The sequence below is a fragment of the Scyliorhinus torazame genome, chromosome 1, assembly GCF_047496885.1.
Source record: "Scyliorhinus torazame isolate Kashiwa2021f chromosome 1, sScyTor2.1, whole genome shotgun sequence".
Classification (NCBI taxonomy): Eukaryota; Metazoa; Chordata; class Chondrichthyes; order Carcharhiniformes; family Scyliorhinidae; genus Scyliorhinus; species Scyliorhinus torazame.
Window position 1 is genome coordinate 140489743 of NC_092707.1, and position 23271 is coordinate 140513013.

General features: G+C 40.3%; 1 protein-coding gene across 3 annotated transcripts; it reads right to left on the bottom strand.

The window, feature by feature from the left end:
* Positions 1-3506: 3506 nt before the first annotated feature.
* On the bottom strand, positions 3507-21769 carry LOC140413580 (heterogeneous nuclear ribonucleoprotein R). 3 transcript variants are annotated; one of them, XM_072500913.1, is made up of 11 exons: positions 21578-21769; positions 16326-16497; positions 14816-14934; positions 14403-14510; positions 13061-13174; positions 9880-10056; positions 9521-9656; positions 6474-6679; positions 5725-5874; positions 4896-5017; positions 3507-4812 (listed from the first exon to the last, which is right to left on the bottom strand). In XM_072500913.1, exons 2-11 carry the CDS (start codon positions 16483-16485, stop codon positions 4200-4202), a joined length of 1905 nt encoding a protein of 634 aa, XP_072357014.1. In that variant the 5' UTR covers positions 16486-16497; positions 21578-21769; the 3' UTR covers positions 3507-4199. The 3 variants fall into 3 exon arrangements, with proteins under 3 accessions (XP_072357014.1, XP_072357016.1, XP_072357017.1); XM_072500915.1 differs by lacking the exon at positions 21578-21769 and adding an exon at positions 21307-21326; XM_072500916.1 differs by lacking the exon at positions 16326-16497 and having other exon boundaries at positions 21578-21768.
* Positions 21770-23271: the final 1502 nt, after the last annotated feature.

The window sequence follows — 23271 nt, forward strand, 5'->3', positions numbered from 1 at the left end:
CTAAACTTTGAGTTTGGAAGAAAGTCACTGTTAAAAGGTGTTATACCCAAACATCTGCAGATGTCATGGAGTTCAGATGAAACAACAAATTACTTAACTTTTTTAACTTGGTGATACCTCTGAGCCAATAATTATCCTGCACATTCATTCATTATATTATTACAGTTAACAGAAGACCAGAGGGTACATATTCAACAAGGAAACTGAAGCGGTTTGTTCACCAAATAAACAAGATATTGCTTGTTTTATTCAAATTTAAAATAAATAAAATAGGCAAATATCAAAGTATTTACCTACTTCAAGCTTGTGCCGTAAATTATTTATGGATAATAGAAAATTAAACAAAGATTTTAGTTATCAGTACTTAGGTACATAGAAAACCAGGAAAAGGTTAAGAATGTATTCTTTTTGACAAAACAACCTCAACTACCTACGACTTTATACACATGTTTATAATATACATTATTCATTTCCTGGTCATTTATTCCACATCATCTGAATAGAGTTCTAAATTTCCATTGTAATTTTTCAATTCTGAGCTGATGACTTAGTATTTAAACCCTTTGATATAGCAAACAATTACATTTTTCATTAGTCTTAACGGAAGTTATTATAGGCTATAGACATCAAGGCCTTTAATATCCCTAAGGAACATGAGGTAACGGTCTCTCTGTAGAGGTTTGACCAACAACTTGAAAACTCAAATCAAGTAAAAACAGAATATTCTATTTGTGTAATAAACGTGTCTCAAATATGAAACCATGACCATATCACTTGGATAATCTTGCTCAAAAGATTAGCAAACCTAGTTTCTGGTTTCTAACAATGCAGTTTGAACTGCCAGAGATTCCAGTCAAAGTCAGCACTGGCGAACCCCTTACTTCTGTAAGCCTAAAAATCAGCACTGAATCAAATTATTCAGATCAGGCCAATAACAACTGCAAACCTAGCTATTTTGACATGATCCAACATAATATATATATTTGTTACTACAATCTAAGTAATGTGTCAATACATCCTGGAGTAAATATGAAGCTGTAGTTAAATAAATAGGGTATTTCTCTCAACAGAATGCAAATCAATATCAATGACTGGATTGAGACCAGATATTCAACCTGTACCATGCAAATTGAGATTTAATTAGGGATCTTGGGATTCTGCAGCAAAGCCAACAAATCATAGCTTTTGCAGGCTAGATTTAATAAACTTCAAGCCAACTGATTCTTCACCCTGTTACTGCAATTTATAATTCCACTGTGACAACCAAATCAGTATTAGACTTATCAAAAGAACTGTGGGTAAAGGATAGCCGCCAAAGGCTCAGTGAGTTTATCCAACATGTGGTCAAACCAAAGCCCACGAACATCCCAGATCTGGTTGTCACCTGTACTGTATATTGGAAATTTCAGCCAGGGCATTTATAAAAGCTAGGATTATTTTCCCGTTTTTAAAATTAACTCCTAACAAAATGGTTTTGATCTTAAGTAAACAACTGATTTCCTGTCAGTCACCAACAACTGCTGCATTCTCCATGGCAATGCCTCTACCAGAGTTCACTTGCCAACCAATCAGCACTCTCTTCACATAGTTTCTAGTGTTGCATTTCCCTTATATCAGTATCCTTGAAGTGTCCTGATGAGTGCAAGACGAAATACTTTGACAAATCTCTTTTGCTAGCAATACTCAACATTGATTTCATTTACCATTTGCCTGCAGCAAACAAACTCAAAATAGCCACAAATTAAAATACACTTGTTAGTGAAGGGCAGTGGGGTTAGACAAGAATTTCCACAGCTGCACTAATCCTTTAAGCAATGGCTCCTAAATACAACTGACAACGAAAAGTATCAACTCAACCAGAAATTGTTTAATGGTGTTCAAAGTCAAGGTGGCAATTAAAACATCCTTTCCTCCCCCCATAAAAAATAAATTACTGTAGGGCAGCACGGTGGTGCAGTGGTTAGCACTATTGCCTAAGGCGTTGAGGACCCGGGTTCGATCCCGGCCCCGTCTCCGTGGAGTTTGCACATTCTCCCCGTGTCCACAAGGGTTTCACCCCCACAACCCAAAGATGTGCAGGTTAGGTGGATTGGCCACACAAAATTGCCCCTTAATTGGTAAAAAAAATGTATACTCTAAATTTGAAAAAGAAATTACTGTATATCAATATGGAAAAGGGCCCACCCCACCTTCAAATGTCCATGTCCATCAGATATGACAACTGTTAACAAAGCTTCCAGCCACACAATCTGGTCAGTAGAACCATAAATGCATTTTCTGTTATCTCTCAATTTCTAGCCTTATACAGGAATATATGCAATAATGTCCATTCATTTCTCACTCATTATATTTGAAGGCATTTTATGCTGTCAATTTGTACTTTGGAAACTGTATAGAACAATCTAAATTGTTTTTGTTTAAAGTACACCATAATTTATCTTGTTTTAAAGAAAGCTGATTTGATTTTTGGGGATATTTGTTTAAGTGTAGAGATGAATGGAAAATACGTATACAAAGTTAATTGCGTAACTGAATTTAAAAGATCATGGACGGTGACTTTGTCAGTGACTTTTTATCTCTGCCAGTTTCTACCCCCACCCCAACCTCCTAAACCACTCCCCTCCTTAACAACTTTTTCCTGGAATATAGCATTGGATCCCTTAGTCATTAAAGCATTCGTTATTCTTGCCCAGCTGGTCAGTTTTGGGAAGCAATTCAACAGCCTGGGATAGAATGACCAAATCTGGATATGCTGCACAAACACTTCCAGTTAAGTGCTGTGTAACAGTCAAGAGCAGGATGTGTGTCCCATCTCCCTAACACAGGGTAGTTCAGGCCAACTGTGGCAATTTGACTGCCTTCATGGCCACACTCAGCTAACCCACCACAAACTGATGGTGAAGCTTGTGGTTCAGCTATCTTAATCAAGTAATCAATGGTGATGGCACTGATCATTATTTCAAATCCCATTAAACGAATCTAACATAGTTGGATACAGTAGCTTCAGGAGTATTTGCCATTGAGGTCATCAGCTCCTAACAGCAATACAAAACACATGTTTAAAAATCCTATTGATCCCAGTGAAAGGTGTCAGAGATGGTGATCTAGCCATCCATGCAAGACACCCATCATTAGATCATTAGCATCCATCAAGTGGCTAAGTACATCATAAATTCTCCAATTGCCAAGTGTACCAACAATAGTTTACGTCACTATTTGCAAACAGATTAAATGTGCAGAAGCTTAAAAACATGCTTCATAATAGTTTTGAAAACTATTAATCATACTTATTTCAAACTGCACAATCAATGAAGACTTTATCTTCCACAAACTTTACACTTTCAATCCCTCTTTCTTCATTGAGAAACAAGGTTATACAAAAAGTCAAACTATTCATTTGATCACTCACATAAGCAGTTTGTTTTGGGGGGAAAGCCGTTGGTTTGAAGGTAACCACATTCCTAATCAATCAAATTTTTAGGACACAATTGAATTTGAATCATGAATTTTTGGATAATATAGTTTTAAGTTTTATTGAAATTTGACATGAACAATAAATTGTAAATACAATCACATCAATGAACAACACCACGGCTTGTACGATTAAGCCAAACCAAATTTTGTAGGGCAGATTCTTAAAGGTGTGAAGCTAACATTTTTTTTTTTTTTAAAAACACAATTTACCTACTCTACAAATGCAAAACACACAGTTAAATGTTACTTTCAGTACAAGAAAACTTAAAAATGGTTTTAAACTGCAAGCTCATCTTAAAACTACTAAGACAAAACACTAGCATTTACTTATATACAGCATACTCCAATGGCAGTCTAATCCCAAAGCCATAAACCAGTGAAACTGTCCAATACCAGTCAATTCTGCAAAATCATGATTGAAAATTGTGCCCAACATCTGAAAGCAAAGTCCAAGGTTTCCTTTCAAACTGCTAAAAAAAAGTAGCTTAAAAACAAAATAAAAAGCATCTTTCCCCCAAAGAATCGTTAAGGGAAAATGTAAGCCAGAAATGTCCAAGTGCATTTATGAAAAAAAATCTGGTATATACAATAGTGATTCTTGATGTCAGCAAAATGCAAGTGGCAGCCAATCTGTACTGAAGGATGTAGAGTTAAGCCAATCAGATTTGAAGGTTGCAGAGTTTAGCCAATCGGGTCTCAACAATCTCACTGAAACCCCAATTTGTTTATTTCCATTGCTGCCCATAAGTATCCTGATAAAACTCCTGGTTGTCATTATTGTAACCATAGTTACCAGAATAATCACCACCTTGCTGCAGAGGCTGCTGAGCGATGGGTTGGGAGCCCCAGTTCTGTTGGTTGTTGGTTTGGCGTCGCTTGGAATCTGGCTGGTTGTACCCATCAGCTTTTCGCTTTCCTCCAACGTTACCACCACGGTTACCCCTGCCACCACGGGCTCCACGTCCTCTTTGTGGCGGCTGTGGGCCTCCTCTACCACCCCTAGCACCTCTTGGAGGTCCCATTGGTGCTCCACGTTGAGGATATCCTGCCCTTCCTCGGGGTGGTGGCACACCACGACCTCTGGGAGGGGGAATTGCACCTCTACCGCCCCTTCCACCTCTTCCTCTCTGGACTGGGTATCCGTCATCATAACCGTAGTATGGATCTTCATATCCACCACGATAATCATGATAATCATAACCATAGTAATCATCATAGTAATCTTCATAGCCATAATAATCTGGGGGATAGCCATAACTACCACCTCTATTTCCACGGACTCTGCCTCTGATTGGAGGTGGCATACGGGGTGGGGGGTAATAATAATAGTCTTCATACCTAGAAAAGAAAATTTTGTTAGATATAAAATATTCCAAGAACCATTCATTAGTTGCATTGTTTCTTGATATGAAGCAACTTACACTTGAGTTCGTGTTGCCTGTCTTTGTGCCTGACGTTCCTTCTTTTTCTTGTCAGGTGGTTTTGCAAGAACTATTTCAATGCTTTCACCTTCAATTTCTCTTCCATTCATTTGATCCATTGCCTATGCAAGACAAAACAAAAACCATAATTGCAAGACAAACGAGAGGCACCATTTGATTCATCTTAGACTATCCAGCTAGATCCTACATATCAACCAACCCCATTCACAAACATCCTTTGATTGGTGATATTTAAAGAGAGGTGGGGGATATAGAACTCACTATCAGTTAGTATAGATGCATTTAAAGGGAGGCAAGGCAGGTATATGAGGAGGAAGGAATGCAGCATTACGATGATAGATTTAGATGAGGAAAGATACAAGAGACTTGAGAGAACAGATGCCAGGATGGATTAACTGGGTCAAATGGCTTGTTTTTCTGTATATTCTGTGCAATCGCACTGCAATCAGTTAAGAATTTGTTTTAAATTGCAAGGAGCAAGTACAGTAATCCACTAGTTGTGGTTTGCAGAAGGGAAAATTAAATGAAGAACGTGGCATTATCATTCACTGACAAGTGACATCAACATCAAGGAGGTGAACAAAACAATGGTCCATATTAAGTTTGAACTTTGTTAGTTGTCCTGTACATTACAATGATAATTTATTTGACTGACTTTATCTTTCTCAATAAATTGGTGGTGCAAAACTGTCATTCATCACTAAATTTACAAACTCTATGGCAATCTCTACAAATGTGGTACTTGGTACCACTCTGAAGTATGTAGTTAAGCTATCAGCTGAAATAGATCAACTCAACTGGCACAAACCTTGACTGCTGCATCTCGGTCTTCAAAATGAACAAAAGCATAGTCTTTCAGCTTTTTCACCCGTTCCAGTTTTCCAAACTGACTGAACGTCTTTTCTAGTATTTCTTCTGTTACAGAGCTGGCCAAGTTTCTTACAAACAGCACTTTGACCTAGAGTAGGAAAATAAATTTAAAACATTTTCAAATGCCAAACAGGAGTTTAACTCCAAATGCTGGAACACATTACTGGACAAATGGCAAAACTATCCGGTAATATATTGGTAACCCCCTAGTGGCAAATAAGAGTTAAATAAATAAATGTGACATTATTAACAATGCTGGAATGGTGGGGAAGACATTGGAAAAGTGCAGATAAGTGATAGAACTACAAGTTTGATCTTTAAAAGCTTCAGTGCCATCTAAAGATGACATTTGCAGTTTACTTTGCACAGTAGTACACAATTGCTTTTTAAAAATTCCATTGTTAAATCATGCACTCACACAGCTTGGTAATGGATGTCAGTGCAACACACTCATGGTTCACAATGCCCAAATTAAATAGCACATCAAGTTTATCCATATCAAAGGAAGCCATCTCTCCATTGTCATTTTATGTAGTACAAAAGCACAAGATGTACATAAGCTCCATGTTTTATCTACCATAAAAACAAATCCTGGGGCAATTGACACCCTGTATAAATATGCAAAGGTGTCAAAGGCAGCATTACACCCACTCAAGACAATTTTCTTCTTGCTACTAGATGTATTACCTTTGCCATAACCTCAGGATCTGGCTCCTCTACGGGGTCTGCCCATTCCACAGTGACTACGTTGCCCCAGACTTTGACTTTGCCACTCATTAATCTTCGTCTGGCCTGAGCAGCAGATTTGTGATCCTCAAATTCTAGGAAACAGAATCCTCTGTTTTTCTTCTTATCATCCGGCTGATGATAGAGGATAACATCAGTAAGACCCTCTGCAAGAGAAGAAAAATTGAGTTGACAGAACAAATTTGTGCGAACCAACAACAGAATCTATCATTTGTTTATTCCGTCGCATCTGCAATATGTCCCAGTTTATCATGAAGTGGGCACAACACTTCAAACAATCACACAAGCAAAAAAATCACATAACAGTTAAAACTAGCGATTGTTTAATGATGTCTTTGAAGTGACCACAAATAATGACCCTTAAAGTCTTATTCAGGCTATTTCTTTGAAATATATCAATTTCTTCACTTTATTCATCCAACCAGTAAGGTGCAACATGACTGCACAAAATAGACTGCCCAAAAGATTCTGAAATTGAACTTTTCAACAGTGCTTAGGAGGCAGTTAGTTGTGGGCCCAAAAAGTAGCAAATCAGACAACCATTTGTCTTTTTATTCAGGATGGCAAGTGCATTCAAGCACCATTTGGCGATATCTATAATCAGCCTGCTCTCCAAGATCATCTATGCACTGGTCTGACATGATAAGAAGCAAAGGAATAATTAATAAATTCAATTACAAACAATTATGGGTTTAAGCAGAATTAGTCAGGGTTACAACGAGAAAATTAATGTTGTGATTAGTCTTACTAAATTGATCAAAAATTGTTAAACAGTGTACATTCTCCATTTGATAATGCATCTTCACATGTGCTTAATATACTTTGCACAATACTAACATTTTAATCTTTTCCTCAAGGTCAAGTGAAATAAGGTGTAGCAGCTAATTACCAGTTCACAATTTAGACGTGGGGATTGGGGCAGAATTGAGACATGCCTTTTACACCTGGGGGAAATACACGTTTCAGTGATATTCATCGTAATTTGTGAGCAACCGGAAGTGAAATACATTTGGCCAATCAATGTATAGCACAAACTGAACTAAATTCACTTGGCACTGGATGACTGGTATAGAAAATTATTCAACATGGCATGCATAGCAGCCATACTTGCCCAGCTGGATCATTAAGTGCCCAAAAACACTTAATCTTCCATGTCCCACTACAAACATTCCTTGCTGCACAGAATTTTTTAAAAAACAGAATTCAAAATCAAAATGTCCAGAGGCGGCACGGTGGCGCAGTGGTTAGCACTGCTGCATCACGGCACCGAGGATGATCCCAGCCCCGGGTCACTGTCCATGTGGACTTTGCACATTCTCTGTGTCTGCGTGGGTCTCACCCCCACAACCCAAAGAGGTGCAGGGTGAATTGGCCACACTAAATTGCCCCTTAATTGGGGAAAAAAAAGAATTGGGCACTCTAAATTTTATTTATTTTTAAACTTCCTTATTCTTGTACTTCAATTGTCCCGGCATAAAATATCAACTGCTTGTAAGGGGGCTTGTGAACTACACCCACCAGTACTTTCTGACCCTTTTTATTCTTAATCCCCACCCGTATTCTTTCGGCTTACTGATCATCTGAACCAAGATCCTTTCGCACTATTGTTCTCATATCTTCCTTTACTAAGGCCTACCCTCCCTCCTTCTAAACGACTATGTGAAGAAAAAACTTGCATTTATGTTGCACCTTCCACAGTCTTTAGAACCTTCCAAAGCACTTTACAGTCAAGAAGATAATTTAGTATAGTCACTGTTGTAACATAAAAATTATGTCAGCAAATCTGTGTACATCAAATTCCCAACAACAGTAATGACCAATTTATTTTTTAAATTCCTTCATGGGACATGAGTGTTGCTGGTTAGGGCAGCATTTGTGCCCATCCCCAACAGCCCTCAAGGTGGTGGTGGGCCAATTCTTGAACCATGTGGTGTAGATAAACTCACAATGCAGTTAGGAAGTGCATTTCAGGATTTTGACCCAGCGACAGCGAAAGAATGGCATTATAGTTCTAAGTCAGGATGATGTGGCTTGGAGAGGACCTTGGTGGCGATCCCAGAAGTCTGCTATCCTTGTATTTCTAGATTGCAGAGTAACAGATATGTTCATGGTTATGGGGATAAAGCGATAAAATGGAGTTCAGGGTTATAGCACATCAGCCATGATCCCATCGAATGGCTTAATTCTGCTCCTACGTCGAACAGGGTTTAGAAGGTGCCACTGAGGATCTTTGGGGAGTTACTGCAGTGCATCATGCATACAAGCCACATGTCTGCCACTGTGTGTCAGAAGTAGTAAATGATTAAGAAGGTGGATGGGTCCCGGGTGGTGTTGATCTTAAGAATATTGTTGGAGCCAGGCAAGTGGAGAGTATCCATCATATCCATATGCCTTGTAGGTGGTGGACAGGCTTTGGGGAACTGGTGATGAGTTACTGGTCTCAGAATTCCCAGTCTCTAACCTACTCCGAAACTAGAGTATTTATATTGCTGATCTAGTTCAGTTTCTGGTTAACGGTAATCCCCAGAATGTATGGTGATGTTGGTTGAGGAATCAATATCGGCCAGGTCACCAGGGAAAGCCCTCTAATATTCTTCAAAATACTGCCATGGTTTCATTGCCACTTACCCAAGGGAGCTGTCAAGAGACAAGTTTTAATGTTTCCAAAAGGCAACCTCTGGCAGTGCAGCACACACTCAGCAATGCATTGAAGCAGTGAATAATTGGCGGATGGGCACTGGTGGGGGGGTAGGAAACTCCAAAAGTAAAATGAAGTGCAATGCTTATTTTGTTCACAAAATGTCACTGTTTTGTGAAGAAAATGTCAACAGCAGTTATTCGGAGAATAAATCAAGAAACAGAGTGGTGGCTAACAATGGAGAGGCACAAGTTCTACCCAATCCCAAGTTGCACTCAAGAAATAAAACCATTTTTTTAATAAAGAGGATTAAATCATTTTCTGTCATCTGGATGAACTTAGTCCTAACCTGTGACTTTGCTGAATTCTTCCATTATGTTTTCCTTGGTCTTGTTCTTTGGAATAGAGCCAACAAACAGTCTATTGTTGGCCACAGAAATGCAAACTCCAATGTGCTTACCAGGACGGATTTCATAGTTGTCACACTATAAAAGAGATACAGAGGTTCAACTGGTGTTAAATTTTGTGGAGTGGTTCTTTCTAACCCAGATACATCAAGCACTGCGGTTTTTCAATCGAAACTCAACAGCTTTACTGCATCACTCTGTAGGAAAGATTGCTTGAAAAGAATTTGCAGTCTAGACAAAAATGTTCATGTTTTTAAGTTCATGTTTTGGAACGATAGCAATAACACAAAATGATTCTCACCAGTTTGACAGCCTCTTGTGCTGCATCCTTGTTGCAGAAAGTCACAAAAGCATAGCCACGGTTCTGACCAGACAGAGGATCCATCATTAGTCGCAGATCCCAGATAGAACCAGCTTTTTCAAACAAGGGAACAAGTTCATTTTCATACAAATCCCTGGGTATCTTCCCAACGAATACCTAAAGTATCAAAGCAATCAAATTGTAAATACAATGGAAGAAAATATTGCCATGCCACACCAGAGTATATTTTGGCTCAAGGAATAACAAACATACTGCAAGGTCGATAAATAACTAAACCCGGATTAAAACAGTTCTTTGCTTCATCAATGTAGAAATAATAGCATAGGTGTATTTAAGGGGAAGCTAGATCAGTATTCAAGTGAGAAAGGAACTGAGGGTTATGTTGACAGATAGATATAGGACAGAGGTCAGAGGTAGGTTCTTTACGCAAAGAGTGGTGAAGCCGTGGAATGCCCTGCCTGCAACAGTAGTGAACTCGCCAACATTGAGGGCATCTAAAAGTTTATTGGATAAGCATATGGATGATAATGGCATAGTGTAGGTTGGGCCGAAGGGCCTGTACTGCGCTGTATCGTTCTATGTAATTAGATGAATAACATGCAAGAGGCTTATGTGGGCCGTAAACATTGGCAATGACTAGCTGGGTCAAATAGACGACCCCTCTGCTGTAAAATTACATGTATATCAAGATCATGAATCATCAACATTAGGGATGTTTTCTGGGTCAGTTAGTCGTCTTCAGGTATGGAAAACAGCTAACATGTTAACAATTTAACACATTGTAATTATTCAAGGTACAGTGAAAACCTTAAATAGCAGCAGCAAAAAGCAGTCAATAACAATTATTCTGCCAGGTAGCAGTCGAAACGTGCATGTCCAAATATTTTGCCTTCCCTTTTCTCTTGTTTCAATATTCTCCATCTGTCAGGAATTCGGGCTTTGATTTATGCAAGGGCCTTTTAGATGACAAAAGTCAGTTATACATGCCAACAGGGAACCGATTGCAACACACAATATTAGCATGCATTTTCAGATATTTAACCTACGGAACATTGGCTGTGTTGTACATGTCATGTTTTCAGAAAAATTTAAAGGGCAGCACAGTGGAGCAGTGGACCCGGTTTGATCCCGGCCTCGGGTCACTGTCTGGTGTGGAGTTTGCACATTCTCCCCAAGTCTCACCCCCACAACCCATAAGATCGGCACAGTAATGGATTGGCCACGCTAAATTGCCCTTAATTGGAAAAAAATAATTGAGTACTCTAAATTATTATTTTTTTTTTAATGTTTTCAGAAAAATTTGAAATGTTCAAATTCAGATTTCTGTCCTTCACCAAACATTGGCTTATGTATAAGTTAACTCTACTTCAAACATCCTTATAAGCTAGCTAATTGATGGGGGAGATGGTGGTGTGGTGGCAATGTTACTGAACTAGTAATCCACAGGCCTAGGCTGAGGCCCTGGGGACATGGGTTTGAATCCAAGTATGGCGGTGAATCCATAAATCTGGAATAGAAAGGAAGTCTCGGTGATGGTGACCATGAAACTATCATCGACTGTTTTAATAAGACCGACTTAGCCACGCCCACATGCCATGCAAGAAGGAAAAAAAGTATTTCCGCTTATTAAATTTTAAGACTAATCTGAAGATAACACGGTTTGAAATTAAATTGCCATTTAATTTATCTCCCTCCGTAATGGAAATATAAATATAGCTACACCAAATGGACTGCAGTAGTTGAAGAAGGCAGCTCACTATCACCTTCTCAAGAGCAATTAGGCATGGGCAATAAAAATGCCTATGTTCCATGAAAGAATTTAAAAATTATTGGGCAGTTGGTGAAATTTGACAATGAAAAAATATCAGAAGGAAGAGGTTTAAAATTATGCATCTCCCATTTAAGTTGTAGATGAAGTGGAGTTTCTTCTTTCCAGAGGTCATGAGTATTTGGAATTCTCTTCTCCAAAGAGCAGTGCAGGCTGGGTCATTGAATGTATTCCGGGCAGATAGATTGTTGACTAACAAGGGAATTAACGGTTATGGGGAACCTGCACGAAGTGGAGTTAACACCACAATTAAATCAGGCATGATCTAATCGATTAGCAGAGCAGGCTTAATGGGCCAAATGGCTTACTCCTGCTCCTAGTTCTGAAGAATTTATGCTGATATGCAGAAGTCATGTTTCATGGCCACATTGAGATAGCAAACATTCGGGAGCAGCACAGTGGCGCAGTGGTTAGCACTGCTGCCTCATGGCGCCGTGGACGCGGGTTCAATCCTGGCCCACTGTCCGTGTGGAGTTTGCACATTCTCCCCGTGTCTGCGTGGGTCTCACCCTCACAACCCAAAAAGATGTGCAGGGTAGGTGAACTAGTCATTCTAAAATTGCCCCTTAATTGGGAAATAAATAGAATTGGGTACTCTTAAGTTTTTTAAAAAAGAGATAGCGAGTATTTAACATTCTATTTCACAAAGTACGTATTCCAAAAGTGACCTTTCCTGTCCTCATCCGGTATGCACGCAGAAACACTCTCATTTGATCAAATGGCAGCATTCTTATCAGTCACAAATGTGTCCATTAAATCCTCATTCCATGATTTGCGCATAGAATCTAGACTAAGTGGACACTGAACGAGTGCTAGATTCAGATATGTCATCTTTTGCAGGAGATGCTAGACTAAAAGCCATCTGTCGGCATCTTGACTAATAAGATTCCCTCAACAACATCGCAATAATACAAACTGGCCATGAGGCACAAGGTTTACTCCTGTTAATTCAAATGTCCTATTCACGCAAATCTTTAAATTATTTATATCCTGAATTCATGCTGATATTCAAATAGTTTTGTAAAGTAAACTTATTTCTGGCATAAGAATTGTGCCACAGTAAAGTACACAAGAGATTGGAGACAATGAATTACTGTCAGATTAACAAATTCTAACCCTTCAAAACATTACATACTCATTTCACATTCATGAATTATTTGCATACGTATTCTCTTTTCAAACTCTGAAACTAGGAAATACCCACTTCCCTTCAGCAACAGGTCGGAGAACTATCTGGAAATCCTCATGTTCTATATTGCAACACATCTTGAATATCATTGAACCAATTCAATAGTTTATTGGACTAATAGCTCATCATTATACACTACTGACCTCTGTTCCGATTCCAGGCTGTGGACCTGAATGCACACTGTCAGGAGGAGGACCACCATACTTCCTTTGCCCTGTAGTTACATCCAAAGTGTAGCCAGTCCGTTCCAACAGTGCCTAAATTATCCATTAACAATTCATGGTGAATTTAATACATTAAAAAAAATGTGATTAGCATTAAGATTCTTACCCTATATGCTTTACAAAACAAGCATACATACAGTTAGTCAAACCAACTGAGCAATTGAACCGATTACTCTCCAATGCATTTCTTTTAAAGGAAATAATGGGTTTGATTTATCTCAAGCACCTACATTTCTATGCCTCAGCTGTGTCCTGAATCCAGGTAGGTTTACATTATCCCAGAGGACTTTAAATATCTCCATATTGAAGAAGACCACAGTTGACCTGATAGTAACCTCAAATCTGCATCCCTCCTATCCCCAGTAACCCATCACCCCCTTGCTTACCACAAACCTATCCATCTTTGCCTTAAAAATATTCAAGGTCTCTGCTTCCACAACCTTCTGAGAAAGAGTTCCAAAGACTAAACCCTCTCAGAAAAGAATTCACCTCATCTCAGTTTTAAGTGGACCACCCTATATTTTTAAATAGTGACCTCAAGTTCTAAATTATCTCACAAGAGGAAGCATCCTCCCCACATCCACCCTGACTAGACCCCTCAGGATCTAATATATTTCCATTAATTTATCTCTTAACTCTTCTAAACTCCAGCATATACATTCCTAGCCTGTCTAACCTTTCCTCTCAAGGCAACCCACCATTCCAGATACTAGTTTAGTAAACCTTCTCTGAACTGTTTACATGACAGAAGAACTGCTGTCCACCAGGAAACTCTAAGCACACATTCAAAGTAAGGCCTTGTTAGTCAGATTTTAGTAAGTATACTGAAGAACTGGGGAGTGTACTGTTATATGTATTGGATCATATATTGAACACATGATGAAGAACTGCCTTTACATGTGTGAAATGCCATTTTACTTAACTGAAATTATAAGCAAAATCTAGAGGTGAAAATGCCTTCATACAAAGACTCAGGAGCTTTAAAAAGTGTCCTCCGTGTTCTTAACAAGCTGATGCAAAATTTAAAAAAGGAAATCTGTGCTGATGCCAGTCAACTACCAAATTGAGCGTATAGTCAATTCCCAAACCAGGGTGCCATTTCTATGTTAAATATGGGATCCAAAAATACAAACACTAATATAATGCTTTAATTAATTAAAACAGATATTTTGGTACTTTGTTGATAATTCTATCCGTTTAAAATTATCCCCTACCATGGCTAGCAGAATCAAGCATCTGAATTTTCGAAATGTGCCTATACCTTAATTTTTGACTCATCTGGACCCTTTGTAGCATCTTGTACTTTGCTACCTTGTTTCTCCCGCTGTCTATAGGTCTTCATGACGCCACACAGAAAGGCACTTTTATTCTGAAAGGAAAGATTGAACCAATAGCATGAAATTGAACCATAGTTGGATGAAAGCATAATTTTGTTAACTGAAAATTTTGTTTCATGACATCAAATGTTATGAACTGCAGGCTTTTGTTTCATTCTACCCTTTTGTCTGCATAGTCTCTATTTATTTAACACTATGGATTTTCCTTTTGATGTTTTGTATCTTCTCTCCAACTATAGGAAACTAAAGCAAAACCAATAGCAATTATCCTTTTAATTTCATCCCTTATTGGTACAACATATCAGCAGTGCAAACTTGTATTGCTGCTATATTTTACCTGCACGTGTGATAGGTCACTTTCCTTAAACTGTTGCAATACGGACAGTGCTCCTTCTTCATTGAACTCTCGGAGGGCATCAATGGCTCTCTCATCAAGATCAGCATAAGATACTAACCCTGCAAACAAAATTTGAAGCTTAAATGTTAGATAATAATGGTCAAGTAATTTTTAAATATACATCAACTCAAAGTGTACCAATTTCATGATCTACTTCCACCACTTGTGCAACTACCTTCAAGTTAACATTAGGAACCAGGGACAAAAAGAAAACAAAAATAACATACAGGATTTTCTGCTTCTGCCTAAGCTGCTATGAAGTGCCTAGCTCAAAGATTGTATTCTGAGTGAGCTTCTGATGTCTACTTTAGACATTGGTATATTTTAATATACTATTAAAATACAGGAATATCCTTCAGCACACGTATAATGAAACAGGATACAAATCTAATTAGATATAATTCACACTTGAACCATGTACACACAAACCATTCTTTGATATGCCGTATGTACCTCAAGAACTGGTTACATTTAACTACATATTCTGTCTCATCCAGGAATGGAATCCATCTTACACACCCAATTCAGTCCGAGACCACTGTCAGTAACGCTCTAAAATGGATATTTATTTAAATTTGCTAGATTTTAGTTGTATTTCAAATTTCTATTAACAAGCACTAAAATGAAGAGCTAGAAACCTAAACTGTACAACAATTTAACACATACAGTCCCTGCAGTGGTAACCAACTATGGTAATTTTGTTTTAAAATTTTTCCTTGTGTATCATTGTGCACTTAATACCTGTATCAAATTAACAATAATAACAGCTGACTTAGATCCAGCTCTGGGGAAAGGGTGATACAATTACGAGTAGGACATACAGCAGTCACTTAACCCCTCTGGGTATTTGATGCAATGCCAAGTTAAATAAGGAGTGTATTATTGGAAGCAGATCAAAACCAATGATTATCGCCTTCAGCTGGCATTAAAACATACTATTTTATGGTTCTAGATGCAGTAATATAGACATTAGCTGTTTAGGTAGGGTTCAAAATTAGGAAATGCACTAAACGAAGATAATTTCACGATCAAGCTAAAAAAACACGCTAATACATTGAAATTCTTCACAACAATTGCCTACATGTTCATGTTTTGTCTTTGCTTTGTGTGAACAACTTTCAAACACCTTGAAGATATAGCGAACTTGTTTCAAACAATTAATTCAGCAGACAATGGCCATCGTCAGCCATTGCTTCTGCTCTCTATGATTCTACTATTTTAATTTTAAGCTCAACATAAACAAATGACAAAATAATGCACTACCATTACCAATACAAAGGCTGGCAAGAATTATACACAGGAATTGCTTTTGAATTCAACAAATGCATCAAGTGTCAAATCCATCTCTCAAATTTGTCAGCAGCAAGTCAGGAGTTTTCCAGTTACATATCATTTTCAGGTTAAAGCAATATTTTGGACTACTAAAACCACAGGTCAGGACATAATATACCTGTTTGAAAGATATCATCTAGCCTTTCTGCTACTTTCTGTGGCAAACCAGCATCTATTAGCACCTGGTAGTGTTCTGAATGGGTGACAGCAGATGAGGTATCCATGGGTTCTTCCTCCTCCTTCACCTGCGCTGCATTTCCATTCACCTCAGTAGCCATTTCTAATTACAGCTGGAATGAAAAAAAATACTATTTAAGACCATTTTTTTTTTCCTCTGCATATCAGATTGTCACAAGGCTTAATTGCAAAATGCTACCTAAACACGGAGGCTTGGGGTGGTACAGTGGGCTAGCACACTGTTCCGTCACCTCTGGGATCAGTTTAAATCTAGTCCAGATAAACAAGATGAAAGTTTCTTCTATACTAAAAGCGTCCTAAGCAAAATTGGTTTGGGAATTTCCCAATGGACTGAATTCCATTATACAAAAACTGCTCACTAGTCACCACTCAGTAACAGAGATGGCTAATGTAGGAGATGGAAATGTCACGCTGGTTCAGTAGGGGTCCTCTGAGCTTGGAAGTCAGGCACCTTATCAAATCTGCAGAAAGTGAGCTGAATGCTACATACCCAATTGGAACTATGTCTGACCTGATGGTGCTTGATGCTGGTACTTGGAACAGAGGAACATCTTCCAGTACTGTCTTATCTTGGCAAAGTTGTATCAAGAGCAGTTATTTTACTCTTCCGTAATAATGGATAGGAACCTGATCACCCCTGTGATCCCAACTTTTGATGAACACAAACTAGTGACAATAATTCACAATATCAACGAATACCCACTAATATAAAGGTCAAAGTTCCCGGACTGCAGAATTTTAGTTCTATATCGCCTCTGAACATCATTCCAAATCAAGGCACAAGCATATTTCTGAATGAATGCATCTCGATTTCAAAGAGCTTATTTATTGAATAGAAGAAAAAAAAACTATCCAAAGCTTAAAATGAAACTGTATTCCTTGTACGTAGCTAAAAGATTTCACACAAACTGCATTTGCACAACCTTTATTTCTGAATGGCACATATATTGGAAAATAATACAAACAAGGATAGTCAAAATAAGGGAGGAGCCAATTAGGGTCCAAAAGGGAAATCATCTTCCACAGGCAGACTGACTGAAGTACTTTGCAACTGTTTTTTTAAGGCCAAATCCCTCTTCAAAAAGAGGGCAATGCAAATGCCACAGTAAAGGAAGATGGATAGAGAAATACAATTGGACAAAAATAGATAAGTAGTTAAAGAAAAACTTCACCCGAACCAGAGAGAATGAATCCCAAGTTGTTGAAAAAAGTAGGGGTGAAAATTTCAGGGGCGGCACGGTGGTTAGCACTGCTGCCCCACGGCGCCGAAGACCCAGGTTCGATCCCGGCCCCACACGGTACGTGTGGAATTTGCATATTCTCCCTGTGGGTCTCACCCCCACAACCCAAACATGTGCAGGGTAGGTGGGTTAAATTGCCTCTTAATTGGAAAAATCTCTTAAAAAAAGAAAATTTCAGAGGTACTTGCCACAATCTCTTGGAAACAATCCTTGGAAATGGAAGTGGTGCCAGAGTCCTGCAGTGTTGCAAATGTTACAGAAGTTCAAAAAAAAAGGAAGGGTAAAGATAAACCCTGCAACTACAAGCTTGCCAATCTAACTAACAGCAGTCATAGGGAAATTAATTTCCACTTGGAAAATTATGGATTAATAAATCACACCAACTGAGATTTGTTACAGACAACCCTGTTTGAAAAACCTGATATGAGTTCTTAAAAGTCAAAATGGAGAGGATTGCCAATGGTTGTGTAGCTAATGTTATGTCATAACTTCTAAATGGTACACAATAACAAATGTACAGGGTGCCCGTTGGGGGGGAGGGGGGCCATATTAAATCACTGCTTCTTTAGATGTGGGCAAGGGGGGGGGAGCAATTTCAAAATCTGCATTTGATTTTTAAAATTAGAAATGTAACAAACAGCAAGAAGAGTGGTGGCCGTCTTCAGGACTTCCAACTTATGAAATGGGCAGACAAATGGCAGATTAAATTTAATTTGGAGGTGTGAAGTGTGCATTTTGGGAAAAAGGTATTAGGGATGGGCACGGAATGCTGCTCGTGCCAGAGTAACCTACATCCCATGAGTGAATCCAAAAAAAAAAAAATGAAAGGGCGGGCATGCAGGAACAGGGAATTCTCAAAAATGGAAGGACAAGTTGACAAGCTTTGGGGATCGCAGAGAATAAAAAAAGCAAAGTTATACTAAAGGTTTATAAATCACTATGGTTAGCCCTCAGCTAGAGTTCTGTGGTTAATGTTAAGTGCCATATTATAAAGGAAGAATGCTAAGGCCCTGGAAAGGATGCAGAAATTCATGACAATATCAGGGAAAAGGGGCTTCAGTTATGAGGAGATTGGAGAACTTGGGATTGTCTTCTTAAAGCAAAGAAAAGTAAGGAGGGATCTAAGCGCTGTTCTAAATTATGAGCGCGTTTAATAGAGCAAATGAGGAGAAATTTTCCAAGGTGGCACATATATCAGTATTAAGTCAATAACTCTAGGACACAGATGTGTGCATGTGTAACTTACAAAACAATAGGAGGAGGAAAAAAGATAAGGAGACAAATTGGATAGCTGTTTCAAAAAAGCTGTAATGGGCCAAGAAATGTCCTGAATTACCATAATATATCACAGAAAATATGTACAACAAACAAATTAGATGTATAATGACATCATCATTTGCCGACCGATTACCTGGGTGGGGAAATAAGCGTATTGCTGCATCAACCAAATGGAACTATTACCTTCGGCCCATCGAGTCTGCACTGACACATGAAAAACCTGACCTGCCTACCCAATCCCATTTGCCAGCACTTGGCCCATGACTTGTTAAGAGCTCATCCAGTTACTTTTTAAAGGATGTGAGGCAACTCGCCTCTACCACCCTCCCAGCATTCCTTTCCTATTCCAGGCAGTGTATTCCAGACCATCACCACCTTTTGGGCAAAAACGTTTTCCCTCAAATCCCCCCTAAACCTCCTGCCCCTGACTTTGAACTGGTGTCCCCTCGTAACTGACACTTCAACTAAGGGGAATAGCTGCTCCCTATCCACCCTGTCCATGCCCCTCATACACTAAAATTCGTAACTGACCCTTCAACTAAGGGGAATAGCTGTTTCCTATCCACCCTGTCCACTACTAGTGTGTGTGGAATTCTATTTGCACACGATTGTTAACATACTAATCCATATATGCATTAAAACAACACACACAAGATGTAACCGGATGAGAAGGTCTATTATGAATTAACCACTGATCTCACCTGATAATTTAAATATGTGCAGTAAATTTAGATTTATGTCCTCTAGTAACCATTTTAAAACAAGCTATTAGAAAATTATTTTTATTTTTTTTAATCAGTGAAGCGCCTTTCACAACTTCAAGATGTCTGAAAGCACATCATGACCAATTAATCCTTTTGACGGCGTAGGCATGTAGGGTAAACAATAAATTGATTTCCAGTGATTTTTCTTACAAAAATATATGGATTGATCATGGTTAGTTATTTAAAAAATGTCAAATTGTACCAATTTGAAAGCTCAACTATGGAAATTACTACTCAAGCTGTGGTATCAAGTGCACAATTTCCGAAATATAATAAAAACAAACTGTACCATCACAAATAAAACATGCATCTTGGAATTCACACAATACAATTCAAAACATGAATCTAATTAAATCTTTACTTAAATATGAATTGGTAGTTCAGACTGAACATTGTGTTAAAATCAAATTATTTCAAATGATAAACCAGCCTTTAAAATTCACAGCAGCAATGCAACAGAAAAAGTATATTATATGTACAAAGTCTTTGGGGAGATTTATCCCGTGCCTAAACTAACTGAAGTACAGTCGGTACATGGCCCATCAAAAAAAAGCAAAAATTTAAAATGTTAACACCTATGGAAAGCTCAGGATCGATTATGCAAGCTCTTATATGCTTAACAGCACAAAATACCTTTCTAATGTACCCTGGATAGATGGAAACCATGATTAGACTAAGTAACATATTTCCCCCCGAACAAAGGGTAGGTTTTGCACTTTAAAGCACAGCCGCGAATTTATAATCGACAGATTCCAAAAGCTTTCGTGAAATTCCAAAAGCAGGTGGGTATAAAGCTCCCTTTAAGACCAGTCTCCGAAAGCTTCTCTGACCACAAAACCACTCGCTCGCTCTGCCGAGCAAAACTATTTAATCCACGTGTACTAAAATGCCCAGTTCACCCATGCGTCAAAATCGTCCCAAACAATGAGGCAAAGACACACGTTGCCTCGACAGTCAAGTCACCACATCAAATAAAAACCTACTCCAATGCAAATAATTACAATAACAAATAAATGCAGCTACATATTCAATCCTCGGCGCACCGTCCTGATTTAAAAAGCAAGTTTAAGAATCCCAGTTCATTCGCGGTTAAATTTGGGTGGGGGGGTTAATCAATATCCCCCCCCCCCCATATTTTACAGAAAATGTCAATGAGGAAGCACCGCATTGATACCCAGGCACTCTTGGATGTGTTACCATGATACAAAACTAATTTGAAAATCAAATAACACGGAGTGCAGCACAACATGTGCGTGCACAAATTAAAATCGCGCCTTTTCTCCTTTGCCCATGTGGGAAATTATCCAAACGCCTTGTCGAGAAGGCTAGCAGAAAATCGATGTGGACAAAACAAAATATAAATCATAAATGACCCCACTGCCTCCGGGGCAATGCATTAAAATAAAATATTTTAACAAAAGAGCAAAGGCCTGATTTTTTTTGGGGGGGTCAAATTATGACCAAAATATTGACCCGAATTCCCTGGTCAATTCGCACAGGGAATTTCAAGATTGTATTTGCCCCGATCATAAATATATATTTTTTAAATAACAAGAGTGACGGCTGAGGTAGGGATTGCCATTGGAAGCAGCTCAGTGTCGCTGCGGCCTCTCCGTACCTTTCATTTTGTCTCTTGTATTCGTCTCTGGTCTATACAGAATAATTTGCAAATACGTATTTAATTTAAACGACGCATTTAGTCGCCCCGTAAATTAGAAACACTCCCCGGACGCTCTGCAATCTCCCCTCCTCCGGACAAAGTGCTGGCCCGCGGCCTGGTCGCCCCCGGAACTGCGCAGCTCCTCGGGCTCAGTTTCACCGCGACCCCCTCCCATCTCCGGCCGGCCTTTAAAATCGCGGGCCGCTCGCATACCCCGGCCTCCCCTTACCGTTTCCTCCTGGCTGGCGGTGTGGCTCTAAGTTCGGCTGCGATCTGCCCTTCCCGCCCCCCTGGCCCCCTGGCCGGTCCGATGGGTTGATTGGTGTGTGGGGTTTTTTTTAAAACAAGGTTGAAGCTGTCCCTAAAATGGCCGCGGCCGCCTCATGGATCCCGTTCCCGGCGCGGCACGGGGCTTCCCGGCGCCACCCGCACGGACCGGACACACCCCCACCGTCACCCCGAGCAACCCCGCTCGCCTGCCAATCGCAGGGCCCGGCCGAGCAGTGAGGCGCTGCCGGCCAATGGAGTGCCACGACAGGAGAGGGAGCCGGCCAGGCTGCAGGTGCACGCAAACAGGCAGGCAGGGGTGAGGTCCCAGAATGACAGTGGTGGGAAGCAGAGAGAGGGAAGCAAAGAGAGAGAGAGAGAGAAGGGGGAACCAAAGAGAGAGAGAGAGAGAGAGAGAAGGGGGAACCAAAGAGAGAGAGAGAGAGAGAGGAGGAGGGGGACCAAAGAGAGAGAGAGAGAGAGGAGGAGGGGGACCAAAGAGAGAGAGAGAGGAGGAGGGGGACCAAAGAGAGAGAGAGAGAGAGAGAAGGGGGAACCAAAGAGAGAGAGAGAGAGAGGAGGAGGGGGACCAAAGAGAGAGAGAGAGAGAGGAGGAGGGGGACCAAAGAGAGAGAGAGAGGAGGAGGGGGACCAAAGAGAGAGAGAGAGGAGGAGGGGGACCAAAGAGAGAGAGAGAGAGAGAAGGGGGGACCAAAGAGAGAGGAGTAGGAGGGGGACCAAAGAGAGAGAGAGAGGAGTAGGAGGGGGACCAAAGAGAGAGAGAGGAGGAGGGGGACCAAAGAGAGAGAGAGAGAGAGAGGAGGAGGGGGACCAAAGAGAGAGAGAGAGGAGGAGGGGGACCAAAGAGAGAGAGAGAGGAGGAGGGGGACCAAAGAGAGAGAGAGAGGAGGAGGGGGACCAAAGAGAGAGAGAAGGGGGGACCAAAGAGAGAGGAGTAGGAGGGGGACCAAAGAGAGAGAGAGAGGAGTAGGAGGGGGACCAAAGAGAGAGAGAGGAGGAGGGGGACCAGAGAGAGAGAGAGAGGAGGAGGGGGACCAAAGAGAGAGAGAGAGAGAGGAGGAGGGGGACCAGAGAGAGAGAGAGGAGGAGGGGGACCAAAGAGAGAGAGAGAGAGAGGAGGGGGACCAAAGAGAGAGAGGAGGGGGACCAAAGAGAGAGAGAGAGAGGAGGGGGACCAAAGAGAGAGAGAGAGGAGGAGGACCAAAGAGAGAGAGAGAGGAGGAGGACCAAAGAGAGAGAGAGAGGAGGAGGAGGGGGATCAAAGAGAGAGAGAGGAGGAGGGGGACCAGAGAGAGAGGAGGAGGGGGACCAAAGAGAGAGAGAGGAGGAGGGGGACCAAAGAGAGAGAGAGAGAGAGGAGGAGGGGGACCAAAGAGAGAGAGAGAGAGAGGAGGGGGACCAAAGAGAGAGAGGAGGGGGACCAAAGAGAGAGAGAGAGAGGAGGGGGACCAAAGAGAGAGAGAGAGGAGGAGGACCAAAGAGAGAGAGAGAGGAGGAGGACCAAAGAGAGAGAGAGAGGAGGAGGAGGGGGATCAAAGAGAGAGAGAGGAGGAGGGGGACCAGAGAGAGAGGAGGAGGGGGACCAAAGAGAGAGAGAGGAGGAGGGGGACCAAAGAGAGAGAGAGAGAGAGGAGG

Coding starts and splice junctions, on each gene's coding strand:
- LOC140413580 (XM_072500913.1), bottom strand. CDS start 16,485: ATGGCTACTGAGGTGAATGGAAATGCAGCGCAGGTGAAGGAGGAGGAA. Junction 13,175..14,402: donor CAGATGAGTCAAAAATTAAG/GTATAGGCACAT, acceptor TGGATAATTTAG/GCACTGTTGGAACGGACTGG. Junction 5,875..6,473: donor ATCCTGAGGTTATGGCAAAG/GTAATACATCTA, acceptor TTCCTACTCTAG/GTCAAAGTGCTGTTTGTAAG.